Below are 18252 nucleotides of genomic sequence, written 5' to 3'. Positions count from 1 at the left end.
TATTTCGCAGCTTCGGTCCCTCCGTGTTACAGCCGCTCGCCGCTGCTTTCCGTGAGGGTGACGGAAACGAGAGAAATGCCGTCCGCACTCGGAAGGCTAGCGACTTTCACACGGAGACCGGCCCATTATCCCCATTTTGTGTGAAGTTAAACTCTTCTTATTTACTGAGCGGATTTTCCTGTTTTTGTTTTTAGCACGATTGCTGAGAATAGCCCGATTTGGCCCCCTGTGCGGTCGATACCATATTTCCTTTGAAGTGCTTTCGTTTTTTTTTTTTTTGTTGCCTCTGAGCGACTTGGTATTTCCTTGGTTGCCAGATAAGTTCCCCTTTCATTATTAATTTGCTGAGTTGCCTTCCTCCCATTGGCTGTCATCCTCCTTATTGTCGTAGCTTTGCTCTGATGTTTGGTGATGACGATGACGATGATGATGATGATGATGATGAGGAGGAGCAGGAGGAGGTGACGTCTCTCTGGTCTTTTTTGTCCTCTCAGCTCTGGGCCTGAGAAACCCTCTGGCAGTGCACAGCGCCTATCCCTCCGGGGCGTTTGGGCTGCCCCCTCCTGGCGTGAATGGGGAGATGAGCGCAGCGGCCGCCGCGGCGTACGGAGCCGGCCTGCACCTGGTCTCCCCGCAGCTCAATGGGGCGGCATCGGCTGGCTATGGGAGGTCCCCTGTGGTGAGAGACCGTGTCTGGGAGGAGGGCTGCCCGGCTAAGAATTTGGCTTTGGGCGTGTGGGCGTGAAATTCAATGGAAGTACTGAGGTATTTGATCCTTTGTTGCTCTCTGCTGGTGACTGGTGTTAAATCTCCCGTCTTGCAGGTTGGGTACGACTCTCCTCACCCCCACATGAGGCTGCCAGGGCTGCCTGCGGGCTTGCAGGCCTCTGCCGCTGGAAAGCCGTGAGTCACCTCCCCCTCCCCCGTCCGTAACCCTCCTTATCCCATGTCCTCTGTGAATCCCACGGCCTCCCGAGTTTGATGCTGTCTCCAAAAGGCAGAAGTTTCGTGGAAACCCTCTTTGTTCATTAGTTTTTAGAAACATTTTGTAATTAAGGGTAAGAGGCTTTTCCACCTCTTTTCCATTGACTTGTTGAGAACCAGCACCAAAAGTTCCCGTACCAGTAGTGCGAAACCAGATGTGTGATTTCTTTGGTACTTTGGTGTTTTGGAACTGAAACAAATATTTTGTCATGTAAATACAACAATAAATATTGGGGTATTTAAAAAACATAAAAGTAGTTCATAAATTTCTCACAAACCTGTCTTCAAGTGATTTAATCAGCAAGCAAATGATTATGATCGTCCCAGAGAGCGCAGGCAGCACTCGTGTAAATGCGGCTGAGGTAAACCTTAAACTATAACAGGAATAATTAAAGTAGCGAAACGAATATTTTTCAAAAGCCTGCTATGTTTTTTTTATTTTTTTTCTAAGACAGAGTAAAAATGTTTTAGGGAAACTTTATTCCCCCCCCCGCACTATAATGTCTGTACAGAATTGAAAGTAAGAAGAAGCCTGATTTTAATGTAGCTGACTAGCAATGTAAGAATTGCATGCGATGTTGGTATAAATATCCCACGTCGTCCAACCCTATAATACACTGCGGCGATTTTTCAAATTTAGTGCAAAAATAGTTGTGATGTCATTCGACGCCGGTACCAGTTCTTGCACCAGTGGAAAACCAACTCCAAGTACCAAAAGTACGGCACTTGGCGCGGTGGAAAAGGGGTAATGGGATTTGGGGCAGGTGTGCCCATCGCACTTTAGGGTTAAGTCGCGAGCCACTGGATTTTATGTAAGAGCGGCAGCCGGATTCCCCCCCCCCCCCCCCCCATATCTTGCGGAAGCTTCTGTCCGTAACTGGCTGCATGTAAATGCGCTGCAGTGTGCTCTTCCTCGGTGCATCTCTTGCATTAATTTCCATAACTGGTTCTGTGTTGGCCATATATATTTCTGGTAATAATGTGTCGCTTTCTTTCACGTGATTGTTGGGTACCCCCTTTCTGCCCCCCCCCAGCGCCTACTCCTTCCATGTGAGCGCAGATGGGCAGATGCAGCCGGTCCCCTTTCCCCCCGACGCCCTGCTGGGCCCGGGCATCCCGCGCCACGCCCGACAGATCCACACCCTGAACCACGGGGAGGTGGTGTGCGCCGTCACCATCAGCACCTCCACGCGCAACGTCTACACCGGCGGCAAGGGCTGCGTGAAGGTGTGGGACATCAGCCAGCCGGGCAGCAAGAGTGCCATGGCCCAGCTGGATTGCCTGGTGAGGCCGACCTCCTATGGCCGCTGCCACAGCATCCTGGTCTGTGTAGCGCTCCTATGGCGCCCCCCGGTGGAAGGGAGGAGGTTCTGCTCTCCCTCATCGCCGCACTGCTCTGTCTCCCATCCAGAACAGAGATAATTACATCCGGTCCTGTAAGCTGCTCCCCGACGGACGCACCCTCATTGTCGGGGGGGAGGCCAGCACGCTGTCCATCTGGGACCTGGCCACGCCCACCCCCCGCATCAAGGCGGAGCTGACGTCGTCGGCCCCCGCCTGCTACGCCCTGGCCATCAGCCCTGATAACAAGGTCTGCTTCTCCTGCTGCAGCGACGGCAACATCGTGGTCTGGGACCTGCACAATCAGACCCTCGTCAGGTAAACGTGAGGGATCCCCACTGGGGGGTGCCCTGGGGGTCCATGCTCTAAAGCCATGTGTGTGAGTCGGTGCCGACCAGAGCCTCATTAAGCCACCGACTGATGAGGATCTGGGCTCCCGCAGGCAGTTCCAGGGCCACACGGATGGGGCCAGCTGCATCGACATCTCTAACGACGGGACCAAGCTGTGGACGGGGGGGCTGGACAACACGGTGCGCTGCTGGGACCTGCGGGAGGGCCGGCAGCTGCAGCAGCACGACTTCACCTCCCAGGTAGAGTGGAGAGGGACCTGGGGAGCCACATAAAGGCCGGCCCACAGCGCCATCTGGGGGCAGATGCAGGAGGTGGGGGAAAATGGTGGCCAGGCTGGGACTAATGGCGGTAATTGTGGGGCATAATCAGCTATTACTGTGTGAATCAGTAGCGGGCGGCTTTAACATTTGAATTGGAGCATGGGGACCTGGTCAGTTTTAGTAATGTGCCATTGTCTGTACAGAAGGATAATTATGTAATGGTGGTCTTTGTGCTGCTGTTTCTGAGTGCGTTTGCATGTAATGTATCGGAAAATGAAAGAAAAATGGAAATAATGTGCTTTTGATTGAAGGAAGCTGTGTAATAGGGTGTTTGGGGGGGTTATGAAGAAAGTTGTGAATGGAGAGACGTGTGAATGTATTGAGTAGCGTATGATGACAGTCGATGTCTTATCTTGGCGTTTGCCGATGAAACAGGTCGTGTCTGTTTTTAGCACTTCATCCACTAAGCCAGATAATTGACACACCCCTCCCCACCCCCCATTTGTTTCGGTGCAGATCTTCTCCCTTGGATACTGTCCCACCGGCGAGTGGCTGGCCGTGGGCATGGAGAGCAGTAACGTGGAGGTTCTGCACGTCTCCAAGCCCGACAAGTACCAGCTGCACCTGCACGAGAGCTGCGTGCTCTCACTCAAGTTCGCCTACTGCGGTGAGCAGCCCTGCTCTCCTCCCTCGCCCTCCTGCATCTGAGAATCTGTCTTTACAAAAAAAAAAACCCTTAAAAACATACCTGCTGGTAATTATGCAAACCTCTCCATCTGGAGCAGTGAGGGGATGACTGCAGCCAAAACGCTGTTGTACGCGTGTCAGCGTGGCACCTTGCCCGAGCCGTCAGGGTCCCCGGCCCCCGCCTGCTCCCCTCTGCCTGTCATCCACACCCACCCCTGTCATCAGAATTCATCTGCCCATCTGACTTGCATGCTCTCGCTCTCCTCCCCTCTCTCTCTCACTCTGTCTCTCTCCTTCCCCCTCTCTTTCGGCTTGCAGGTAAATGGTTTGTCAGCACGGGCAAAGATAACCTCCTGAATGCCTGGAGGACACCGTATGGATCTAGTATTTTCCAGGTATTCCCCTGCTCTGAATCCACATCCATGGTTTTGCTGTTAATTCTGACAATGACTTCTTTGGTGCGCGAGAGAGATTTTTGGTGTCTTGAAAATTTGTGCATGTCTCTGTGTAATTAAATGTGTGTGTGTGTGTGTGTGTGTGTGAGTGAACTTAAAATGCTTTAAATGAAACATTTCACCTGCAATATAAGGTGAATTCATTTCCTTAATATATTATTAGACGTTTCACTCAGTTTACCTCAGACAGGGGCAGTGATTTTAATAAACGTGAGCAGAAGTGTCTGATCCTCGTGCTCCATTCTCCTTCCTCAGTCAAAGGAGTCATCCTCGGTGCTCAGCTGCGACATCTCTCCTGACGACCAGTTTATTGTCACGGGCTCAGGTGACAAGAAGGCCACCGTGTATGAAGTCATCTACTGAGGACAGTGCTGATTGGATTTGTGGGCGGTGGCGAGGACCAAGCAGCCAATCAGTGACTGGAGTGGGGGGGTGCTTTGAACCAGAAGGACACCTGTATTTTTTTTATTTTCTTCTTCTTGCCTATGAAATGGATTTGAGGGGAAGATCGGATCTTCAGGAGCCAGAGCTGTGTGTGGCTCAGAAACAGCTATCAGTCTAGCAACAGAAATGTGATTCTTCCAAAGAATGTTTTGCTTTTTTTCCTTCTTTTTTGAAACTTTAAAATTTATTATTTTTTTTTAAATCTCTACATGTTCTTCACGAGCAAAGTGACTTCGGCTTGTGTGACTCGGGACCCCCAGGGGTGTGGACGCTTCTAAAAGTCACCATTGAGTTGCTTCGACTCGGCTGCTTTCAGTCAATGTCTCTGTGCTGACCTCATCTTAATGGCATTAACGTTAGACAGCCGGTAGCGGGATTCAGGTTTGCGCTAGTGGTCGACTTAACGGCACAAATGATGACCGAATGCAGTGCGAAAGATGCTGAGAGATGTTCGTGGCTTCAGAAAAAACCCCCATAAATGAGAAATCATCTAAAGTTTTCTACTGACTGTTGACATTTTACCAGCCCTTGGTAACTTGCCTGATACCCCCCCCCCCCCCCCCCTCCCCAAGCCTTTTTGAATTAAACAGCAGTGCAGCATGGTACCCTGAACTGGCGGCAGACGGAGTGAGCAGACACAGTGGGGTGGAGCCCCCTGCTGGATTTCGGATCTTTTGTCACATAGGGCGTCCTGACAGCTGATGATGCATCTTGTCTGTCAGTACAAAGTTCCAAAGGCTCTGCTCGTCTTTGACAGCCCCATGTGTCCCTAAGGGGTACAGCATCCGGCAGCAGACAAGAGCCCCTGCCTAAGTCACCCATGTACCTCAAAGCAGCTCTCAGTCTAACTTCAGTCAGTTTTCAGCATTTTTGTATTTTTTTTTTTTTTGAAAAACAGTACCTGTGTGTGAGAAGCCTTTGGAACTGCTGTGCGATTCACGCCACCTGTGAACCTTGCTGAGTCTGTCATGGTGAGCTGAATGCTTTGACCCCCCCACCCCAGCTGCTGCCCCCCTAGGGTTTCCAGGTGGCAGCATGCCTCAGGTTGGGCCTTTTTGCTCCCAGAAGTTTGTGTCAGCCTGTGGATTGATTTTTGGAGGGTGGGGGTGTGCATGAGACTGACGCTCTCCCACCTCCTGTGCAACAACCTTGTTCTGTATACAAAGAATCCAGAATGCAGGGCTTGTGAAATTTAGTTTATTTTTTTTGGGGGGGGGCAGCATAAGTGCTGGAAATGTTAGGTCTTGCAAAGTTGGGAAATTGTAGTTGTAGGTGGTGTAATGGAACGATTAAAGCTAATTTTGTATGTGTGCTGGTATTGTGGAAATTGTCGATCCATTCATAGTGGACGATGGATATTAAATGAGAATTTTTATTTACATTTCATTTTTGTAGAAGTAGATTCAAAGCTTTACACACAACCAATACTAATGAAACTAGGATTGGGATAACAAATTACATAGCAAATGTTACTTAAACCTGTTTAATTTGACAAATTTACAGTTAACACTTAAGCTAAATGATTAATCACATGGAAAATTAATACTTATACTGTATATTCAAGTTATACATTCAAGCAGGGGGGAATGTAAGCATGTAAAAAGGTCAATGTAAGCTTTTACTTTCTTTTACAACACGTGGAAAATGCAACAGGAAGGATAACACAGTACACCTGAAAGGTCCTTGGCTTTGAGGGTGTAACACGGAGGAGCTTGAGGATATTGGGGTGACTTTCGGTGTGGGGCATCTGTCTCAGTGGCTCAGAAGATGCCCTGAACTGAGATGTGCTGCACGGTGAATGCAGATCTAACTGAATCCATCTCATCTTTCTGTGACTGCTTATCCTACTTATGGTCGTGGTGAGTCTGCAGCTTATGGGAGCAAGATGGAGCAAAGCAGGATGGGGTGGCTACCCGGTGCACACACTTATGAGCAATTTGGTAACTCCAATTAATTGCATGTGTTTTTATGAATGGGGAAAGCTGGATGAAGCTTGGAGCCATGGTGGAGGTTTGAACCCATGGGAAGTGTTTGTGCATCCATCAGACCATATTATAAAGCAAAGACAGAAACTGTCCTGAGTGAGGTCTGCCGATCGCAAGAATGATGAAGGAGCTGGACGCTCTGCGGGTAGTGCCACCCATCCATCCCCGACCCACTGTCCCTTATAGACCTTGTTTTATAACGGTCGACGCGACAGCAAAGAGAGAAACTGTCCTCAGTGAGGTTCGAAGCTGCGATCTGCCGATCGCAAGAATGTTGACTGGACGGACGCTCTGCGGGTAGTGCCACCCATCCATCCCCGACCCACCGTCCCTTATAGACCTTGTTTTATAACGGTCGACGCGACAGCAAAGAGAGAAACTGTCCGCAGTGAGGTTCGAAGCTGCGATCTGCCGATCGCAAGAATGTTGACTGGACGGACGCTCTGCGGGTAGTGCCACCCATCCATCCCCGACCCACCGTCCCTTATAGACCTTGTTTTATAACGGTCGACGCGACAGCAAAGAGAGAAACTGTCCGCAGTGAGGTTCGAAGCTGCGATCTGCCGATCGCAAGAATGTTGACTGGACGGACGCTCTGCGGGTAGTGCCACCCATCCATCCCCGACCCACCGTCCCTTATAGACCTTGTTTTATAACGGTCGACGCGACAGCAAAGAGAGAAACTGTCCTCAGTGAGGTTCGAAGCTGCGATCTGCCGATCGCAAGAATGTTGACTGGACGGACGCTCTGCGGGTAGTGCCACCCATCCATCCCCGACCCACCGTCCCTTATAGACCTTGTTTTATAACGGTCGACGCGACAGCAAAGAGAGAAACTGTCCGCAGTGAGGTTCGAAGCTGCGATCTCCCGATCGCAAGAATGTTGACTGGACGGACGCTCTGCGGGTAGTGCCACCCATCCATCCCCGACCCACCGTCCCTTATAGACCTTGTTTTATAACGGTCGACGCGACAGCAAAGAGAGAAACTGTCCGCAGTGAGGTTCGAAGCTGCGATCTGCCGATCGCAAGAATGTTGACTGGACGGACGCTCTGCGGGTAGTGCCACCCATCCATCCCCGACCCACCGTCCCTTATAGACCTTGTTTTATAACGGTCGACGCGACAGCAAAGAGAGAAACTGTCCGCAGTGAGGTTCGAAGCTGCGATCTCCCGATCGCAAGAATGTTGACTGGACGGACGCTCTGCGGGTAGTGCCACCCATCCATCCCCGACCCACCGTCCCTTATAGACCTTGTTTTATAACGGTCGACGCGACAGCAAAGAGAGAAACTGTCCTCAGTGAGGTTCGAAGCTGCGATCTGCCGATCGCAAGAATGTTGACTGGACGGACGCTCTGCGGGTAGTGCCACCCATCCATCCCCGACCCACCGTCCCTTATAGACCTTGTTTTATAACGGTCGACGCGACAGCAAAGAGAGAAACTGTCCGCAGTGAGGTTCGAAGCTGCGATCTCCCGATCGCAAGAATGTTGACTGGACGGACGCTCTGCGGGTAGTGCCACCCATCCATCCCCGACCCACCGTCCCTTATAGACCTTGTTTTATAAAGCCCTGGCGGGCGAGAGAAACGAGAGAAACTGTCCTCAGTGAGGTTCGAAGCTGCGATCTGCCGATCGCAAGAATGTTGACTGGACGGACGCTCTGCGGGTAGTGCCACCCATCCATCCCCGACCCACCGTCCCTTATAGACCTTGTTTTATAACGGTCGACGCGACAGCAAAGAGAGAAACTGTCCGCAGTGAGGTTCGAAGCTGCGATCTCCCGATCGCAAGAATGTTGACTGGACGGACGCTCTGCGGGTAGTGCCACCCATCCATCCCCGACCCACCGTCCCTTATAGACCTTGTTTTATAACGGTCGACGCGACAGCAAAGAGAGAAACTGTCCGCAGTGAGGTTCGAAGCTGCGATCTGCCGATCGCAAGAATGTTGACTGGACGGACGCTCTGCGGGTAGTGCCACCCATCCATCCCCGACCCACCGTCCCTTATAGACCTTGTTTTATAAAGCCCTGGCGGGCGAGAGAAACGAGAGAAACTGTCCTCAGTGAGGTTCGAAGCTGCGATCTGCCGATCGCAAGAATGTTGACTGGACGGACGCTCTGCGGGTAGTGCCACCCATCCATCCCCGACCCTTATAGACCTTGTTTTATAACGGTCGACGCGACAGCAAAGAGAGAAACTGTCCTCAGTGAGGTTCGAAGCTGCGATCTGCCGATCGCAAGAATGTTGACTGGACGGACGCTCTGCGGGTAGTGCCACCCATCCATCCCCGACCCACCGTCCCTTATAGACCTTGTTTTATAAAGCCCTGGCGGGCGTCGCGACAGCAGAGAGAAACTGTCCGCAGTGAGGTTCGAAGCTGCGATCTCCCGATCGCAAGAATGTTGACTGGACGGACGCTCTGCGGGTAGTGCCACCCATCCATCCCCGACCCACCGTCCCTTATAGACCTTGTTTTATAAAGCCCTGGCGGGCGAGAGAAACGAGAGAAACTGTCCTCAGTGAGGTTCGAAGCTGCGATCTGCCGATCGCAAGAATGTTGACTGGACGGACGCTCTGCGGGTAGTGCCACCCATCCATCCCCGACCCACCGTCCCTTATAGACCTTGTTTTATAACGGTCGACGCGACAGCAAAGAGAGAAACTGTCCGCAGTGAGGTTCGAAGCTGCGATCTCCCGATCGCAAGAATGTTGACTGGACGGACGCTCTGCGGGTAGTGCCACCCATCCATCCCCGACCCACCGTCCCTTATAGACCTTGTTTTATAACGGTCGACGCGACAGCAAAGAGAGAAACTGTCCGCAGTGAGGTTCGAAGCTGCGATCTGCCGATCGCAAGAATGTTGACTGGACGGACGCTCTGCGGGTAGCGCCACCCATCCATCCCCGACCCACCGTCCCTTATAGACCTTGTTTTATAACGGTCGACGCGACAGCAAAGAGAGAAACTGTCCTCAGTGAGGTTCGAAGCTGCGATCTGCCGATCGCAAGAATGTTGACTGGACGGACGCTAATAGCTAGTGGGTGTAACAAGTAAAAATGCACAATCACTTCACATGGAGCCATGGTGGAGGTTTGAACCCTGGTCCCAAGATAGGGAGGCACCAGTGCTGACCAGTATACCACCATCCCCCCAACCTCCAAGAATTGCAGTGCAATGCAGTTAGACAGCTAGTCCGTTTAATAAGTGTTCAGGCTTCTTAAAGTGGTATCACACTGGTAACACCCTCCCCAAGCTGCCAGCAAGCAACAAGCGCCCCCACCCCCTGTAATGCGTATGCAGAGGGTATGGATATAGTTTTTCTCATGGCATAAACAAGACTGTGGGTTTTCTTGCCATATGACAGAGACCTGCTTAAGGGTTCAAGATAATGATGTGCCGGCCATAGTCCCATTCCGCTTTATTACAGACTGACTGTGCCACATAGATCAGTAGTATGATGCTCAACACTTCAGTGATCAAAGCTCGGGAATCGGTGAGAGATTAGCGGGAAGGCCAACGGAAACAGCAGGGACAAAACATGGCGAGTGATGCGTGTTTCAGCCTTGGCTACTGGCCTGTTCCACAATGTTACAAGGTTCCTGACAGACTAGCTGACCACCATAAACAGTTTAACGCCATTACCAGTTCCCTGAAAAACACTGCAGGATTCCTAAATATATGAAATTATATCATTTTGTGTAATTTAGAGTTTGTCAGGGCACAGGGAGTATAAACAAGAACGTTAATCACATCGTGCACGTCTGCAGGCCGTGACTCATTTATAGCTTCCAGCAGCTATAAAAAAATGTGTTAGTGCCGCAGTTAAACTGAACACTGGCGGCTCGTGTCATTTTGCTTAACCTGCTGGGACTTCCACCCATTAAACGGCGACTCCGAAAGGCAGAAATAAAGCGCGTCTTAAGGAGACGGAGATGGGATATTAATACTTAATAGGATGAAGGGTGAGAAGTGAATGTGCCTGCTCTAGGGACAGCAGACTGCCTCATTACCGCATGACTGACGGACTAATGAATCGATTGTCTGGTATTGGTGTTCCTCCGCTCGGGCCTCTGAGTGCTGTGCCGCTCCTCGGGGTGATCGCTCCCACTGAGCTCTTAATCAGGAAACTGGACTAATTACCCACTGCATTTCTGCTCCTGCCCGGCCGCCAGGTGATGAAGGCCGGGGTCCGGTCAGTAGACGACCTCGTACACCGTTGCCTTCTTGTCCCCGGAGCCGGTGACAATGAATTTGTCATCCGGGGAGACGTCACAGCTCAGGACGGATGAGGACTCCTTGGACTGCAGCGCAGGACGAGAGCAAAAGCGCACAGATGAAGCACGTCTGACTGGCTGCCGCGTACCTTCTTCCCAGCAAGCCTTAGATTATCGCCATTAATTACCTGAAAACAAAAGCAGCCTTTGCCGTTTACTCGGCAGTGGGGTTGCTTTCCTAAAAAAGTGATCCGAGACCCTGTGGGCCAGAGTGCATCACAGCTGCACGCTCTCTGCCGAACGCCTGTCTTTATGAAAAATGACGTGGCTCTGATTTCCATTAGTTTTAAACCTGGTCAAACTCACTGTTTATCACTGTTATTTCGCACAAATTACGCAGCGAATTCTGTCTTTCAAAATCATTTAAAAATTAATTAATGGAGCCTGGAGCTGCCCTCTGAAGCCCCCGGGTGCGAATTTGGGCTGTCAGCCGACGCCAGGCACTGTGGCGGTTTCCTGTCAGCTCAGCCACAGAGACGCGTGGATATCCCTGCTGAGTGCCGGCTTATCCTGACGTTCACCTAGCGTCCGGCACAAAACGAGGACCTTGGTGCCGATAACAGGCCAGTGCAGGAGACTTGTGCGGCGACCAGCCGGCACCCATCCGTCTCCCCGTCTTGCCATATAAATCTTGCTACACCCCCAACCCCCCCCCCCCGCCATTCATCGCAACAACCACTGTGTACAAAACAAGACCAGCCGGTCGCTACGTGATCCAGAAGAGGCGGTGTTGATACGGATGCAGAGACAAAAGGCCGAGAATGGGCGTAGGGGGGTGGGCGGTGCTTGGGCTACAGATGGGACTAGTGAAAGCAAATAAGGGGGAGGGGGTGAGGGGGGTGGAGAGCCCACAGAAGGGCCACTGAGAAGCAGTTGGCATTTTGATAACAAAGCTGGTAGCTCCTCTTCTAGCCAGAACCTTGAGGGTCACACTAAACATCCGAAGCTTCATCATTACAGACCCGGACTACAGACAGCATCAGTCGTGTCGCACGACACCACCCACATCCATCCTCTTCCACATAAACACCTGAGGAATACACACCCGTCCCTCAATTTCCAAGAGCCACCTTCCTGTTAATGAATTAAGGTTTCATCATTTCTTTAGTTATTTGCATCACCATGAATCTTCATTGATTTGTTACACCAGGCTGCCTTGGATATTACCGCCAAGACTCCTCCGCCAGAGAGCACCGCTACCACTCGTCGTACGGCGCGGCAACCGTGTCGAGGTCACCATGACAGAGCTCTTTGACGGGACGCCCTCCATATCGAAGCCTCAGATCGTCTCTGCAGGCTCCCTCTCAGTCCCGCGTTACCCAGCTGGTGTCAGGGGGGGGTCGATATCTCACCTGGAATATGCTGGCTCCGTAGGGAGTCCTCCAGGCGTTCAGCAGATTGTCCTTCCCGGTACTCACAAACCACTTGCCTGAGACACCCAGAAACACACAGGTTTACTCACAGTAGCTCACAGCATCGTAAATATCTGACTCCACTGACACAATCAAGTGCTTCTTTGCACAACACATACAGCAGCAATTTCAAGTCAACCACCACGTCTGGGCACTACGTGTTTCTGCCAGCAAAGATGGAACTGCATGTTTTGCCACAGTACCAGCACAGAAGGAGCGGGGTCAGGGTACACTGGCACGCAGAAGGAAGCTACCCAGCACCAGCGGTTGGCGAGAGACGGGCAAACCGCAAGAGTGAGGTCGCCGTACCGCAGTAGGCGAACTTGAGTGAGAGCACGCAGCTCTCGTGCAGGTGCAGCTGGTACTTGTCGGGCTTGGAGACGTGCAGAACCTCCACGTTACTGCTCTCCATGCCCACGGCCAGCCACTCGCCCATGGGACAGTATCCAAGGGAGAAGATCTGCAGAGGGAGAGGTAGAGAGAACCATAGAGGATCTTGGATCTGCCTCCAGATGGCGCTGTGGGCCGGCCTTTATGTGGCTCCCCAGGTCCCTCTCCACTCTACCTGGGAGGTGAAGTCGTGCTGCTGCAGCTGCCGGCCCTCCCGCAGGTCCCAGCAGCGCACCGTGTTGTCCAGCCCCCCCGTCCACAGCTTGGTCCCGTCGTTAGAGATGTCGATGCAGCTGGCCCCGTCCGTGTGGCCCTGGAACTGCCTGCGGGAGCCCAGATCCTCATCAGTCGGTGGCTTAATGAGGCTCTGGTCGGCACCGACTCACACACATGGCTTTAGAGCATGGACCCCCAGGGCACCCCCCAGTGGGGATCCCTCACGTTTACCTGACGAGGGTCTGATTGTGCAGGTCCCAGACCACGATGTTGCCGTCGCTGCAGCAGGAGAAGCAGACCTTGTTATCAGGGCTGATGGCCAGGGCGTAGCAGGCGGGGGCCGACGACGTCAGCTCCGCCTTGATGCGGGGGGTGGGCGTGGCCAGGTCCCAGATGGACAGCGTGCTGGCCTCCCCCCCGACAATGAGGGTGCGTCCGTCGGGGAGCAGCTTACAGGACCGGATGTAATTATCTCTGTTCTGGATGGGAGACAGAGCAGTGCAGCGATGAGTGAGAGCAGAACCTCCTCCCTTCCACCGGGGGGCGCCATAGGAGCGCTACACAGACCAGGATGCTGTGGCAGCGGCCATAGGAGGTCGGCCTCACCAGGCAATCCAGCTGGGCCATGGCACTCTTGCTGCCCGGCTGGCTGATGTCCCACACCTTCACGCAGCCCTTGCCGCCGGTGTAGACGTTGCGCGTGGAAGTGCTGATGGTGACGGCGCACACCACCTCCCCGTGGTTCAGGGTGTGGATCTGTCGGGCGTGGCGCGGGATGCCCGGGCCCAGCAGGGCGTCGGGGGGAAAGGGGACCGGCTGCATCTGCCCATCTGCGCTCACATGGAAGGAGTAGGCGCTGAGGAGGAACGGGAAACATCTACAAAAATCCTGCAGTGATGTCTCAGGCAAATTAACACTAACACTACACCAGTGCCGAATATATTAACACTGACAAATAAGCACCTGGGCACAACGGCACTAACCCAAGTATTTGTGCTGTTTCAACATCAGAGTGCAAACGTGTGAGGGCATTCAGGCTATTGCATGCAATTACCATTTACGCAAAGGCTGTCTGTAGTGTGCACACGTCAGACAAAAGCTCTTCGGCGCGGAGCGTGAAGAGTGCTACTTTTGATGAATTTCTACAGTCAGGAGACATTCCAAGACTGTGGCGAAATTTAATAAAAGAAAGGGAAAGTGCTCTAAGCCTGAGAAAGAGCCTGTGTCTTTCAAAGAAGGACAGACACTCACGGTTTGCCCAGAGCAGCTCCAGGCAGTGATGAGGACAGCCCCGGGGGCCTGAGGTGAGAGCGTGACTCGTATGTCTGTGGGGGAAAAGAGTAACAAATGATTCTCTGAACTCCGAAGAAGCGACTTTCCTCAATCGCAGAATGGACGCTGGCCAACATAACAATAATGCTTCTAAGTCTGGTATAGAGAGATGTATGTAACTTTAGCACTTAAGGGAGCCACACACACGGGCAATGGGCCATAGATGGCAATGTGGAGAGGGCAAATAGCAGCCTTCTCACCATCGGACTGCGTGTGTACGGACTGGAGCCCACGCTGATCTGTGGGGACAAGGTCAGTGCTCCCCCAAATCCCCCGGGACTGGTGAGCTCTCCATTGAGCCCCGTGTGGGACACCACCCCAAAGTGGGCGAGGTATGAGCTGGGAGTAGCAGACAGGGAGCTGCGTAGAGCTGTGGTACAAGGAAGGAAAGACGCAGTCAGTAGCTACCGGCGCCACAGAAACGTTCTGGCTTCACCCGGCCTTACGGCCCGCTTTCATCTTTCTTTCTGTATCACAGGAAGAAAGGCTGAGATTTAGGAGAGGAAGAGGGGGTGGCAACACATGAAAGACTGGCACTAAGCAGCAGTAACATGATAGACCATAAAAAGTAACATAAGGGTAAAGGATGGAGGGGGTCCCAGGAGACCCCAAAGCAGTGCTTCTAAGCCCTTAAGCAGGTCACTTAACCTAGACTGCTGAAGTAAAATATGTAGCCATATGAATGGGGAGGAAGGCTTTGGAAATAGCATCAGCTAAGCAATAAAATAACAGAAGAAGAGGGTGAATGAGCTTCTGTGTGAGGCTGAAGAAAGCCTTTGACGAAAATGTGCCCAGTGACTCAACATTCCAAATAAAATGCGTTGATCTCCTTCAGTATGGTTTTTTGGAATGAAATAAATATAGCTTCATGTGAAGATGACAAGAACAACCACATGGACAACAGTGTTGGCGACGTAAGGGGACCGCAGGCCTCTGCTCAGGATGGGGAGATGCTGAAGGCTGCGTGAAACGAGAGTGTTAAGCGGGTACAGCGAAGGGTTATCCTCACCGAGGGGATCGGCAGACGAGGCCGCCTTGCTGACCAGGCGCAAGCAGGATGTGCTGGGACCTGGGGGGGCCGGGGTGAGGGTGTCGCGGTGGGAAGGGGAGGGGCTGCTCGATTTCGAACAGGGCGACTGCGCCTTCTCTGCCTGGGTGGGAAACAGGCAGGACAGAGGAACTGGCAGCTAATTGGTGACAGCTATTCGCTGGCAGCGCAGTTCTGGATCTTTAGAGTCAGGGATCTTTAATGGGGTGACATGCTACCGACACGGCCGAGGGAGACAAATCAGCGTCATGCTTAACTTAGAGAATGAAGCAGATTCGATTCCTGAACGCAGACAGTGAGCGAAGGAACCGCAGCAAAACACGGCCAAAAATGCACACACCTGCGGGGGGTCCTTGGTCTTGTTTGGTGTGGGGCTGGGAACGGGGGATGAGGAGGGGGCATCGGAGGGGCTGGGCGACCTGGGCAGCTCTTTCCTGAGGGTGGGGGCTCGGTCAATCCCATTCCCGTGGGGGGAGTTCATTTGGCTTTCGCTTGGAGAGATGGGCTCCTTGATCCCGACAGAGAAAAGCATGTAGGGAATCTGACACACTGCACATCACTGCACTGGATTACTAATCATCAGCTCCAGCCCTGACAGAGAGGCGGAACAATCTATCTTTTAAATGTATAAGGACACAGCGAAGGGTGTCCGACATTATGAAAGTGAATTATGAAGTTTCATTACATTTTTCATTGAAAAATCAAGAATGATTGTAATAGTCTTCTGTACTCTAAGGTACCTGTAAAAAAAATAGGACTCTCAATTGAAATCTAAATTCAGCTATTAAGTCCTTCCATAGTTTAATAAGCCTTTCGAATTAAGCACTCAATAATGATAGAATAACCAGCAAAGGAAGGGAACCTGTTTCGTTTTAGTCTGTCAAAAGGGACGAGTGAACCTTTTAGAAATTTTTGGCTTGGTCGATAACTCATCTAACACCTCGGAGGTCTGAGGCAGGGAAACCTACCTCGTTGGAGACGTCCACGACCAAATTTTCTTCACTCTTCTCCCCATCGCTGTCCTGTAGGGCAGGGATAGAGGGGCACGGGTGCTGTATCAGACACTCTCCGATACACTGTACATCCCACTGGGAATGCACATTACGCAGGCCTGTCTTTAGCAGTGGCCCTTCCTGCACTGCTCTCATTATCCTCTCAAGCTTATATGCTGTCTAATTGTTCAAATCTCAGCGCAACACATCTATACGGTCCCCTTCTCTCCCTGGAAACAAGAGTGACAGTAATGGTACTTAGTGTCCATGGCAACAGTCCTTTGATGCGAGCACGGCCTGGAAGTCTCATCGCCATTCAATGACATAACCCCCTCATTTCACTTTGCCCGCTCAGGTCCATGTTAGAGAAGGTGCTATTTTATGCCAAAGCAGATCGAAAATGTGTCTCATTTTAAACTGGAGCAGAATAGTGTCGCATCAATAAGCCAGTCAGGGAGTCAGGCACAAGCAGTGGAAAAATGTCTATATAAATATTATCTTCATATTTGCTACTTTGTAGCTTTTCGTGAGACATTACTTCAGCCCAAAGTGCATCTTCCTTGTTAGAACAGGAAGCGACCTGCCATCTTTGACCGGGGCGTCACAGTGATCAAATCCCACCCCTGTCAGATAGGATCAAACCTACATAGTGCGTCGGAATCGCGTCCTTCTCCTCGCAGCGCCTCCTCTTTCCATCGCCCCCGCCCTGAGACGAGTACCCCCCCGAGGGGCCTTGGCGCTCCTCCTGTGGCAGGCTATCCGTCGAGGACACGGACTTACTCTGAGGATCGCAGACAGAGAAACCAGGACAAGCACAAACACAGACTGTGCCTTAGCGCGTAATGACCCAACTGCATTTTGGACATGAAGGTATAAAACACAAGTACAGACATCATATATTATACATTGTGACACTTCTCCTTGATTCAGTTGTGCTAAAACCACCATATTTTTAAGTCCCGTGAGTTTAAACTAAATTAAATAATTGCATTTGTTCATTTTCTCCATATTAACCATGACTGATCATCCATAAGTTCTTGTGAGACAAACAGACAGGCAAGCAGTAAACATGGTTTGGGCAAGACTTGGGCAAGGGCAAGGGACACACCCTGTACTCCCCCTGGCTTGTTCCTTACTCCTGTTTGTTCCTGGCTTTGCCTGGATTTTTTTTGTCTTCTTTCAGCTCAGTTTATGTTTTTATAAGTAAACATTATAATCGAAAGACACACAACTTAGGTTCATAAATTACTAATCAAAGTAAATGTATATAAATTGGTGAGAAGGAATCAGTAATTAGTACCTGTCATTACCATACAGGTAAAACGTGCTATTTGGAACCAAAAACCAGCATATCACTGTGTGCTCATCTGTGAAACGCAAACTGTGAGGCACTGAAAGAGTAAAAATGTCTCCCTCTCTCCCATTTTGGTGCCCCCCCGCCCCTTCCTGTGAGCCCCCGTTGCCAGAGTGACAGTGCTGGAGAGCAGCTGCTCTGTATCTGTGTCAGGAAGCCGTACTCTGGTGAGGCAGCCTGGGGAGATCCTGGTACAGGCCAAGGACACCGTGTGGAGCATGGCAGCAGGGACAAGAACGCCCATTCCCCTGCCTCCACACGCCCACCCCGACAGACAGCGGAGCCACAGTTTGTAGCCAATTGGGGAGCATGTTAGACACACACTACTGCTCTGCCCAATCAAGGAGCTTGTTAGGCACACGCCACTGCCCTAGCCCCGCCCCCTCCCTCATTTTCTTTCCCAGTCAGTTGAAAATGGGGATATACTGTTACTTTCACTCCCACGTGCTTTCCCAGGGTTTGCAGGTGTCTCACATGCACAGCTGATTATGCATAAAGGTGCACAGACACATGTGATGAATGGACATGCACACACACATACCCACACACTTAATACTCACTCGACTGGGTACTCCCTCTGAAACGAAAAAGGTGGGGGGGGGGCTGACATCAATAAGGGTAATAATAACAATGATCCCTAAAAATAACAAGGTCAGGCTAAAACAATCCCGTCCTTGTGGAAAAAATATAAATAAACACAAGCAGAGCGGCAATTTTTTTTT

The 18252-nt window shown here is 51.5% G+C and overlaps 2 protein-coding genes and 1 long non-coding RNA gene across 13 annotated transcripts in view; 2 read left to right on the top strand and 1 right to left on the bottom strand.

The window, feature by feature from the left end:
- Positions 1 to 5834, top strand: part of tle2a (TLE family member 2, transcriptional corepressor a) — a 38500-nt gene extending 32666 nt beyond the window's left edge. For all 8 annotated transcript variants that reach the window (XM_048977348.1, XM_048977345.1, XM_048977344.1 and 5 more), the window contains 8 exons: positions 495 to 679; positions 824 to 903; positions 2019 to 2268; positions 2396 to 2643; positions 2768 to 2915; positions 3453 to 3603; positions 3942 to 4018; positions 4334 to 5834. In XM_048977348.1, coding sequence (XP_048833305.1) covers positions 495 to 679; positions 824 to 903; positions 2019 to 2268; positions 2396 to 2643; positions 2768 to 2915; positions 3453 to 3603; positions 3942 to 4018; positions 4334 to 4441 — 1247 coding nt within the window. In that variant the 3' untranslated portion in view covers positions 4442 to 5834. The remainder of the gene's footprint in view (positions 1 to 494; positions 680 to 823; positions 904 to 2018; positions 2269 to 2395; positions 2644 to 2767; positions 2916 to 3452; positions 3604 to 3941; positions 4019 to 4333) is intronic.
- Positions 5835 to 5880: 46 nt separating this feature from the next.
- LOC125709172 (transducin-like enhancer protein 4) overlaps positions 5881 to 18252 on the bottom strand; it is a 33621-nt gene continuing 21249 nt past the window's right edge. For both annotated transcript variants that reach the window (XM_048977351.1, XM_048977352.1), the window contains 16 exons: positions 18091 to 18107; positions 16823 to 16957; positions 16153 to 16206; positions 15525 to 15692; positions 15146 to 15287; positions 14337 to 14506; positions 14056 to 14129; positions 13411 to 13660; positions 13036 to 13283; positions 12764 to 12911; positions 12508 to 12658; positions 12139 to 12215; positions 9439 to 10813; positions 8670 to 9134; positions 8064 to 8218; positions 5881 to 7911 (listed from right to left, as the gene is read on the bottom strand). In XM_048977351.1, the coding sequence (XP_048833308.1) occupies positions 10706 to 10813; positions 12139 to 12215; positions 12508 to 12658; positions 12764 to 12911; positions 13036 to 13283; positions 13411 to 13660; positions 14056 to 14129; positions 14337 to 14506; positions 15146 to 15287; positions 15525 to 15692; positions 16153 to 16206; positions 16823 to 16957; positions 18091 to 18107 (1742 nt within the window). In that variant the 3' untranslated portion in view covers positions 5881 to 7911; positions 8064 to 8218; positions 8670 to 9134; positions 9439 to 10705. The remainder of the gene's footprint in view (positions 7912 to 8063; positions 8219 to 8669; positions 9135 to 9438; positions 10814 to 12138; positions 12216 to 12507; positions 12659 to 12763; positions 12912 to 13035; positions 13284 to 13410; positions 13661 to 14055; positions 14130 to 14336; positions 14507 to 15145; positions 15288 to 15524; positions 15693 to 16152; positions 16207 to 16822; positions 16958 to 18090; positions 18108 to 18252) is intronic.
- Positions 7091 to 9468, top strand: LOC125709176 (uncharacterized). 3 transcript variants are annotated; one of them, XR_007382636.1, is made up of 6 exons: positions 7091 to 7204; positions 7661 to 7812; positions 7965 to 8119; positions 8272 to 8423; positions 8881 to 9035; positions 9340 to 9468. It is a non-coding gene; the product is annotated as an uncharacterized LOC125709176 (long non-coding RNA). The 3 variants fall into 3 exon arrangements; XR_007382637.1 differs by lacking the exon at positions 7661 to 7812; XR_007382638.1 differs by lacking the exon at positions 7965 to 8119.

Source organism: Brienomyrus brachyistius, chromosome 15, assembly GCF_023856365.1.
Source record: "Brienomyrus brachyistius isolate T26 chromosome 15, BBRACH_0.4, whole genome shotgun sequence".
Taxonomy (NCBI): Eukaryota; Metazoa; Chordata; class Actinopteri; order Osteoglossiformes; family Mormyridae; genus Brienomyrus; species Brienomyrus brachyistius.
Note: the sequence above shows the minus strand (reverse complement) of the source record. Positions and strands in the feature narration are given on the sequence as shown.